The following is a 10209-nucleotide window of genomic DNA, read 5'->3' on the forward strand; positions in this document are numbered from 1 at the left end:
TTCCTAGGCTTCACATACAATAGACCATAATTAGTGAAGCACTGCATATGTTCGGCATGACCCTCTCACAATATTATTAGAGCAAGATGAGGACATGTCACATGATTTACATGGGGTATATAGTTACAGTTCAAGTTGTTGTCATCTGTTTGGCTTTTTTGTGTGTTTGGTTGTTTAATTGAAAATAATCAAGGCAGATACAGTAGGGAGCTACATACACATAGATATATGAGGAACACCTGACCAAACACTGCACATAAAAGATCAGAGCTGACCTCTGGAGTCATTCTCATTAACTCTCCTTTTACTTACACCACTCACTCACTTTGTTGTTGTTGTTGTTGTATTTAAGCATACCAGAACAGATCCCTTTTAAGATGCTAAATCTCTTTCGTAGGCACTTTTTCAAAAATACTGAGCTCACAAATCCAAATCCCTGGAGTGTCACCTTTAAGCTACCAAAATATTTTCTGCTTATTTAGATTTAGGTTGTAGTTTTAGAAATGTCTTTTGATGTTAACCTATACATTTACTTTCAAATACAAACAAAGAATCACATTTCTATTTTACAGCGCATGTAAAAACTTATTCGTATCTGTCAACATTTTAAATTTGTTCCAATGTATCTTTTATAGATTTCTCACTTGATTTTGACATATGGTGCAGATAATCAGATATTCTGCATGTGAATATGACAAACTCTAGTCTAAATACCTAAACGTATATATAGGAAATAACAGCAATATCCAATTTACAGCAATCCAATTTAATAGCATTTTAAAAAATGAATGAACCATAAAAATCCATTTGGGATTTAGTTGTAAGATGGAGTGACACAAATGCAATAAACAATAGTTGTTCAACTTCAGTGCTGATGCTATTATCTCCTATTATCAGTATTATTGTGTGTATTCCTTAAATGTGAAATAAACTGAGACAATCTACCTGGAGCTCGTCGCCCCTTTGATTAGTGGCCACGTCATCAGCATCGTATCATCAGAGTGACAGCACTGATACCTGTTAAAACAGATATTTTGCTGTTTGGAGACGACTACTTGCATAATGATGACACTGAATTACCATTACTGGGTGGTTGTAATTAGTCTTGGTGTTCGCATTCAAGAGTGTGTATGCACTGAGGGTATGTGGGAGTGTAAAAGCCTCTTTTCCAGCTTAGATGTGTACAAGAGGGCAAAATGGAAGCATAAGTGAGGCACTCTAAGCATTGGAGATAAAATGTGTGAACTCCCCTCTGCTAACCAGAGTGACTAGGACACATGAAACAAGATGAGTTTATGGTAATTCAGTAAACACAGAAGATAGAACCGCTTTACCGCTACATGAACTGTTGCAATTTGCTTCAATTGAGCTACAGTTCACATTTTTGGTCCCTATCAAGTGTATTTAGCTTGTGTTTAGTGGCGGAATGGCACTGAAATTCAGCCTGTAAATTTAACCTGTGCTAACAGTAGAGCTTGGCTACATTTCAGCAGGTCTGCTGCACCCTGCTGTGCTTTGGATTTGTCTCCAGTTACCTGCCAGAGGAGCCACTTGACATGTCCAACAGAGAACTGTTCAGAAATGGCGGGCTTGGCCACCCTGAAGCTCAGGGGCGGCTCGACACCCCCTACTGCAGAGTTATACTTTGATAGAGGCCCCTGAAAATGTTGTGACAGGGCACAGGATGTGCCAACTGCCTTGGGAGGAAGTATCAAATAAAACAACATTTGAAGGTTCAATGTTTCAATAGAAGTTTTAACACGGGTACTCCAGACAAAAGGAGGCTTTCAGCCGGATATGCAGTGTTTTTACAGTTTCATTCCACCCTTTGAGAGAGTCAACATTGTTGTTACACACTGGGTGTATGTTTCCATTCAAAAAAACTGTGGAAGAAAAAGAAAAACGTGGAGAACAGTTTGGTGAAAAGCTGTCCTAGACTTCAGCCAAGCGCCAAATTCGTCTAAGATGACAAATAAGACTGACTGCAGGCAACTATGAGCTGTTCGTGGACGACGATTAAAAAGATGGAAAACAAATACTCACTCCAATGAGCTACAATGCTATACATTTTGTTTGAACACATCCACCAATCAAATTCTTTTTCTTGGCAGTATTAAATCTTAGCAGGGTAGAACGTGCCTTTCTTAGGAATTTTCCTCACCTCGACAATGTCATACATAACCATGCAGAGTGCTAACAGGATGTCAAAGCTGAGATTCTTAATATGTTGCAGGGAAGCTTGGTTTTAACTTTTATGTGGTGCACATTTTGGCAAAAGGGTTGCAAGGCTTGTGTGTGTATCCTAAAATCTCTGGATCTAATTGTAAGTTGATGTGTTGCTGTGTGAGGGGAGCACTTCTGTCAAATAGTGAGGCAGATTTGGGTGAACTTCTAAAGGCCCGTGAGGGACATAGCAGCACAGAAAGAGTTGGGGTGGCTCAAACCAACCACTTAAAGGCTCAGCTCCAACATTTCGTTGTTCCTTTTAGATCTGAGTCATCTGCCATAGACACTTTGTGGTCAAGTCAATGAGGCAGAGAGCCGAAGAAAGAGGAGGATGGAAGGAAAGAAGTATACGAACAGAAGGGAATGTTTAGGGGAGACTATTTAGGAAGGGAAAGTAAGGAGTGAATGGGCCACATGGGTGGCTTCCAGTGGTGATGTTTTCTACTTTTTGCCTTTTTGACTGACAAGGCCATCATCACTGAGAATTACAAGAAATGAAGACATGAAGACAGAAAACTTCGAAGCTCCTCACCCTCTTCCCACAAAAATAAGGATACACACAGAGAAGAATGTTTAATCTATGTTGTTTATTGGTTTCATGTACATATTTTGCTGTGTGTAGCCCTCTGTATAGAATGCTGGAAGTCTGTGTTTAGAGGCAAGTCCCTCTCAGAGGAAATGTATGGGTTCTGCCTTGTGTCAAGCTGCAGCTCTTGGTTTGGGTTACCTGCGGGTGTCACGATGATGAACGGGCTGCTGGAGCTCGATGAAGTGTTTATGACCGAAAGGCGTTGTTGCATGTAACTAATCAGGCCTGAAGCTGGTAGTGCTTCTTTGGCAAACCCTTCTGAAAGGTAATGCCATGATGCTTAATGATGTTTAGGATGCAAACAGGCAGCGGATGTTGAGGTGACATCACACAGCTGCTTGACTCAGGGGTCCTTAGAGTGACCACAGTTTGGGACTTTCCTTGCAGTGAGGGGCATTTTTTTGTTTTATTTATTGTTGTAACCTAAGTTGAAGATGTCTAGGTAACCTCTGTACTTCGTTTCAAGTGGACAGAATAATAAATCCCGTTGTAACAAATGGTTTGTTTCAAGCCGCCTGTTATTTTATCATCACAGTCTGCACAAGCGTGATGGATAAGCTACGAGCCCTGCTTGTTTGTATGAGTGGATAGCATGCCAAAGCAAACACGTGCAGGGCTAAAAAAGTGAAAAATGCGGTGAGAGGCAGCAACATAATTCTGAAGCGGATCCCGGATCTGAGGGTTCACACTGAGGTGAGACAGGCAAGATGTAGAATAAATAAAAACACCCCTGAAAGTCTTGAGTTAAATAAATTATGTGCAAGGACGCGTAAGCTTGCACTTCATGAAGTGGTGAAAGCCCAGAGTTTCTCCCCGGCCAGTCTGGCGTGAGGTGGTCTGGAGCCATGAGTCTTTAATTCTTCTGTCAAACAGCACTTTATACATCTTTGTTGCTGTTACTGTAAGTCTCATCATGTGTGCTCATCTCTGCGTGCGCTTGTATGTGTGTAGGGTGGGATCGAAAGTGCTACAAGACAGTGAAAGAAAGAAAGAAAGAAAGAAAGAAAGAAAGAAAGAAAGAAAGAAAGAAAGAAAGAAAGAAAGAAAGAAAGAAAGAAAGAAAGAAAGAAAGAAAGAAAGAAAGAAAGAAAGAAAGAAAGAAAGAATAGTGTCACAAAAAAAGGAAAAGCAGAATATCTCTTAAAGCCACTCTTGTGCAGCAGGTCCTTGCAGTCCTGAGCAGCCTCTAATTAGTGTAGTATTCAGGGGTGGCATTAGTTCCCAAACTTTTTAATGGGGTGGAAAGCGGAGCTCCTTTTAGAGGGAGGGGATAAGTGTAGCAACCGTTCCATACACTGAATAGCAGATGGAGAGATTCGGCACCTCCCTGGGAGGTATTCAGTCTTTATTAAAAATAATTTAATTCCTTTTTCTCCCCACGTTTCCAGTTGCACTCTTAATTTTCTCTCTCTCCTCTACTTTCTATACATTTGAATATGTTCCATCACTAGATGTCACGTGTTTTAACCAGCACTTGAAAAATGGTAGTCATAACTCCATTAAAATAAAATGATTGAGTTATCTACAAACATACGGGAGATTCATATAAGAAGTAATGTGTTTTTTTTGCTGTTGTTTGTTTGTTTAATGGGACTCAGACTGTATGGAGAAGATTCAATTAATCAGAACAAACTAAATTTTTTTTTAAACAATTTTCATATCTTTATTATTTCTTAATAAATATTATTTTTGGACTATTTAATGTATAATTTAGTACTATACATCGCAGTCCCAGGTGTGGAGCCATCAGTTTGACTTGTACTGACATTTTGCTGTGTGTGTTTTTAATGTTATTGAACTGAATTGAATATATATGTTCATTTAAGATAAGTTTGTATTAGTGTTTTAAAAACAAAAACAACAAAAAATAATTCTCTAAATTTATTTTAAAATAATCCAAGTTTTTAATTAAAAAAAGTCTTGAATATGGGTTCAAATGTTAATATAATTTATATTGTAAAGAATGATTTTCATTCCTGTTAACTTTTCACATCTCGGTGTAACTCACTGAAGATCCCCTGCCATCTCTTAATGTAAAGCTGTAAGGATTTAAATGATTCATCGTTTTATCCTAACAAGGAATTTTTGAGCCAAATGAACAACATTTAAATAAATGCTGACATTGTTTCATGCATGTTTTTACAGAGACTAAATTAATCCTCAACATCTCACTGGCATTTATCTCGGATAAATATTCATTTTTACCTTCTTTTCTTCTTCAAGTGATGCTGTTAAGTGAATAAATAAAATAAATAATAAAAGTCTAATGAGAACTATGTGTGAAACTCTAAATTTGACTGTCTTTGTGATAATTCTTTTTCACTTTATCTCAGGTTTTTCCGCTATCTGGACTCACTGTAAGCCAGAGCTTCTATAAATGCTGTTTGGCGTAGATCCATTAAAAAATAGTCAGGTTTGTCCATAACAATCGTTCCAAGTACTCTTCGTCATTGTGTGTGTTTAAAACTATTAAAAGACCGAAGCTCACAGTCTTTTTAAGTCGACAGCAAGGTTTCAGTCAAAATAACAGGTTTGTTGCCAGTTATCTATTTATTTTTTATTTTCTAAGATATGAGTTATTGTTGCTTTTGTGCATTTTACTCGGAGTCCAGCGTCTTTTATGGGCTGAGCGTGGTGTTTTATCCCCTCTCCTCATGACCTGTGACCCAGCAGGATAAACTGCTAACTGAGCTTCAGTCATGCTCAAAGAGGCTGATGTCCACATGATCCGTGACATGTGAAGCCACCTTTTTAACCACCGTTCTTTGCTGTTTTTTTGCTGCAGCTCACGACAAAAAAAAAAAAAAAAACATCTGATGAGATCAGGTGAGTTGCTTGGTCGTTTTGAAGATTTGAACTAAAGTTCCAGAAAAACGGATTGTCTTTTTCTTGGCACACCGTGAAATACTGATGCACATCATATCTTCACCAGGGGAGCTACAGTGTGTGATAAATCCTTTAAAACAACATTACTAAATGATTAGTAAATATGAAGTGAAGAAATTATAGGAGAATTTTCAGTAACCTAAGGTTTTGTGCTGTTTATTAAGCTGGGTAAAGGTACAGCAGCCAGTAACAATCAAATACATTTTAATGCACTATTTAAACTAAATATAGCGTTGTTTTAGGATGATAATGCATTCTGTGGTAGCAGCGTTAGCCTTTTGTTTAGTGGGTCTTTTTTCTGCCTTGTTTTTATCAAGCACATCTTACGGGATAAATTATAGGCTTTGCAAGACAGGCCTTTGAGAAGTGGAACAGTCAAAACAGAATTACGTGAAAAAACACAATATTGACAATATTCACGTAGTGTAACATAATTACATTAAAGCAATAGCAAGAGGGGAGTTTAGACTTTTCATACGTTCCTCGGTTAAATTGTGTGAATTGTGGAGTTTAAAATTGTTATGTAGATGCATTATTCCTAAACGAAACTTGTCAATTTCCCCGGGCCATGGTTCCTTATCTGGACACGTGCAAGCAGTTACTAATGTTTCAGATGTGACGCTCAAATTTAGTGTATGAGTTCTATAAGTTTATATTCCACGATCCACACAATGCACAGAAACGTGTCAGGGGCCACGTGTGACAACACATCACTCAAACCTGTGAAAGGATCGTAGTGTTCGCTCATAATCTGACTCTATATCCGCTATTAATGCAAAGCAATAATATTACACGGCTTCTTTGTACAGATGCATAAAACACCACAGGTCATAAATACAAGTTACTGCTCACCACATGGGCCGCACAAAGCAAATGTCGACGACTCTGGCAGTGAATGCAAAAATCCCACGCGATTACACAACCTGTGATAATGTGTCTTATTGTGTTTATTATTGGCTTTTCCCCGTTTAACCTCTTCTATTTGTAAACAGTACAACTGACCTCCTTCCCTGCTGCCCCCCCCCCCCTTCAGTATATGTGTGTGTGTCTGTGCCTGTCTGTCTCGCATTGCGTGTTACATCATCACGCAATAGCTGTCCTCTCGTGGCCTACTGAACTCGCTGTAAGCGCTGCACCAATTTAGCCATCGACGTTGCTTTGGATCAGTGGAGGCAGACGCACGCAGGCGACGGGCTCGCACATCCAGTCACGGAAGCGATGGGGCTGTCACAGTAAAGGCAACATACAGGCCTGATGAAAAATTTAGACAGAGAGGTCTGACGCGTGCAGCATCACGCATGCAGCAGTGCTGCAGCCCTGAGCTCTGATGCTCCAAACTGTTTCCCAAAAAGGTTGCATTCTTATGTCGTTTAAGATATGTGATTAAACGCTGCTTTATCTGAGCCTCTGTGTGAAAATGAATCTTTATTCTCCTTTCTATAACAGTAAAATCCATGCGTGTTATTCTCACCCACCTTTTTTTTTCAATGTGGGGCAAAAAAGAAAAAAAAGGCCAAAATAAAGGTGAGCAAACAGTGAAAACAAAACGGTGAGTGGATTAAGGTGATTTTAACCTCCAACGCATCCCTGACCCTGGTGGCGAGGCTGCACGACTAACAGTTCATTTTCTCTTGGGAAACCGTGTCAAATAAGAGCAGATAATGAAACATTTGCATGAGGAGTGTTTTCTCAAGAGCTACCCAGCTGTCGGCTGCAGCACCGGTATAATCGCCGACCTGGCGCAGGCAAAATACAACCCCTGCCTCACCCGGCTGATACTATCCTGTCCGCTCACCGTAATTACGAGGATGAGTGTGAAAGAGGTCAGACGGACACGCAGGCCCCGTGTGCGCATGTCCCAAAGCGTGTGTGCAGCATTTGAACACGCAGGTTACTACGTTTGTAAATATTTGCAGCCCTTGACGCACGCAACACATCCGTTTGGAAACGGGTGGTATTTTAATCTCACTCGAAGTCAGTTGGTACCTTCCCTAATTTCCATCCTTCATCTTCATGTCAGTAACACACCTGCGGTGTATAGACATAATAACATAGGAGCAGCTTAATTTTCACACCCCGAGGCTGCACGAAAGGCCCAAGAGGCTCAAGATGAATTAATAAATGTATCTCCAAACAGTTTAACGTATTTTGCAAAACGAAATTTATTCTTTTTGAAAAACAAACCGTGTAAAAATATCACACTTCAATTACACAATACTTGCCAAAAATGTACAATGTTATTACTGAAATCAACACACACTGCATATAATTATAAATGTATGACTTTGCTCTCTGTGCTTTTCTTTTTATACAAAGCTCAAATCAAAACCTTAAAACTTTGTTTTGATCTGCTAATAGAAAAAATGGATGTGTTTGACACAAATACATTATTCGCCTATTTTAAACATGTGATCATTTATAACCTGTCCATTAAGTCCTGAGACGTTCTAAACAGTGAGTGAAACGAAATCACTTCATGTAAAATACAAAGGAAGTTCGTGGTCAAAAATCTGATTCACACTGAGAGAAAAAAAAACATGAACATAAATATCTTCATAAACAGCATGAATACAGGCACAAATAGTGTTTTGTATGTCCATCATTCAGCTGCGTGCTATCAAACAAACATACAAAAATAATCCTACCTTCAAAGAGGGGCGTTTTTTTGTTTTTGTTGCTGTGTCTTTTTTTAAAAGTTTCTTGATAAGTGTTCTTAAGACATTTAACAGGCGCTAGTGCCGCTGACAATTCTGTTCGGAAAGTTTTCAACGGGGTGTAAAACAGCTCCGGGGTGAACAGTTTGCGCCTGGCCGGCCGCTGGAAGCCCCAAAGAGGACGGTAAGACCGGGACGACGACTGGAGAAGTCCTTGAGGGGCTCAGTGAGCCTCCGATGATACTCTCTATGGAGAAGGGAGACCGCTGCACCGGAGAGCTTGACTTCTGCACCGGGGAGGCAGCCTGCACGCTGGCTGAGCCCAGACTGGAGCTGAGCTGAGGATAAAACCTACTTCTGGCTAAGTCCGTGGTGGTGGGCATCAAGGACGGTGAAGGGATAATGGTTCCCGTGTGTGAATGAGAATGTCTGGAGTGCTGCTGTTGCTGTTGCTGCTGCTGCTGAAAAGCAAAAAGCGCAGAGTGTGTGTGGTAGGACTGGAGCTGGATGCCGTATCCGCCGCAGCCGTACGGTCCGTAGCCGTACGCAGCTGCGGCGGGGATAAAACTGTTGTGTTCCCGCAGGAGGTCCTGCGTCTGCTGCCGTTTGAAGCGTTTCCTCCGCCTCAGAAAGCTTCCGTTGTCAAACATATCAGCCGACTCTGGGTCCAAGGTCCAGTAGTTGCCCTTGCCTGGGTTCCCGGGCTCCCTCGGTATTTTAACAAAGCAGTCATTGAGGGATAAGTTGTGTCTGATGGAGTTCTGCCATGCCGGGAACTTCTCCCTGTAGTAGGGGAAGCGGTTGCTGATAAAGTCGCAGATTTCGCTGAGAGTGAGCCGCTTTTTGGGACTCTGCAGGATGGCCATGGTGATTAAGGCGATGTAGGAGTAAGGAGGCTTCACCAGGGTGTTCTTGCCCGCCGGCTTGTAGGTATCCCTTGAGGAGGTGGAGCTGTCCAGGCACGGAGACTGAGAGCCGGCCAGGAGGATGCCGTCGTGCATCTGAGCCACCTCGTCCACGTAGGAGCGCGTCTGGTTGTCCCCATCCTCGCCCTCGCCGACCACATCTATGTCGGTCTCTTCCGAAAGGATGGAGGCATCCGACATCTCTGAGCTCAGAGTCATGGCTCTCTCTCACGGCTGTGCCCTCCGACGCCAGATGAGGAAGACGATGGGATGCACAAGCTGCCCTGCCCTCCCTCGTCAAAAACTCATATGAGGGGAAGAGGAGAGGAGCACGTGTCGCCGCCGGAGAGAAACGTCCACTTGTTTTTTCGCAATTTCCATATGTTTTCAGGTTTTTATCGCCGACTAAAGGAGCAACCACGAACTGAGAACTGAGCGGGGAACCCTGCGAAGGGGGCAAACCTGAATCAAATAGGGGGCGGATCTTCTGTCGGTATTTATATCAGCACCCTGATCACATGGTGAGGAAACGTCACTATGGCAAATGAAAAGAGAGGAGAAAAAAATGAATAACAAAAAAGGTCTTTGAAAATTAACTGTGAGTGGTTTTTTGGAAGAAAAAAAAGAGAAAGGAAGAAAAAAAAAGTTTGGTGTGGCCTACATCCTTTCTAGTGGTATTTCAGTCCAATGCAGTCCGCATGACTAATCCGAAGCGTTTATTCCATACAATGATTTACACAAAATTAGATTTTGGAAGTTAGAAAAGACCATAAGGACAGAGTAATTGCTAGTGTGGTCATAGAAACGGATATTTTGACAAGCATTTATTTATACAGCCTAAGCTTAGTCATTAATGTGAGCACGTGCACCTTTTGATTTTTTAATTTGACTCATATGTCACTATTTTTTTTTTTTTTAATATGGCAAAATAGCTTAACCAATAGGCCTA

At 41.1% G+C, this 10209-nt stretch overlaps 1 protein-coding gene across 1 annotated transcript; it reads right to left on the reverse strand.

Moving 5' to 3' along the window:
- Positions 1 to 7879: 7879 nt before the first annotated feature.
- foxd1 (forkhead box D1) lies at positions 7880 to 9712 on the reverse strand. The gene has a single exon (XM_072371725.1). It carries the CDS (start codon positions 9477 to 9479, stop codon positions 8424 to 8426), a length of 1056 nt encoding a protein of 351 aa, XP_072227826.1. The 5' UTR covers positions 9480 to 9712; the 3' UTR covers positions 7880 to 8423.
- Between the last annotated feature and the right edge of the window lie 497 nt (positions 9713 to 10209).

Source organism: Leuresthes tenuis, unplaced genomic scaffold (genome assembly GCF_036924035.1).
Source record: "Leuresthes tenuis unplaced genomic scaffold, fLeuTen1.0.hap1 SCAF_19, whole genome shotgun sequence".
Lineage (NCBI taxonomy): Eukaryota > Metazoa > Chordata > Actinopteri > Atheriniformes > Atherinopsidae > Leuresthes > Leuresthes tenuis.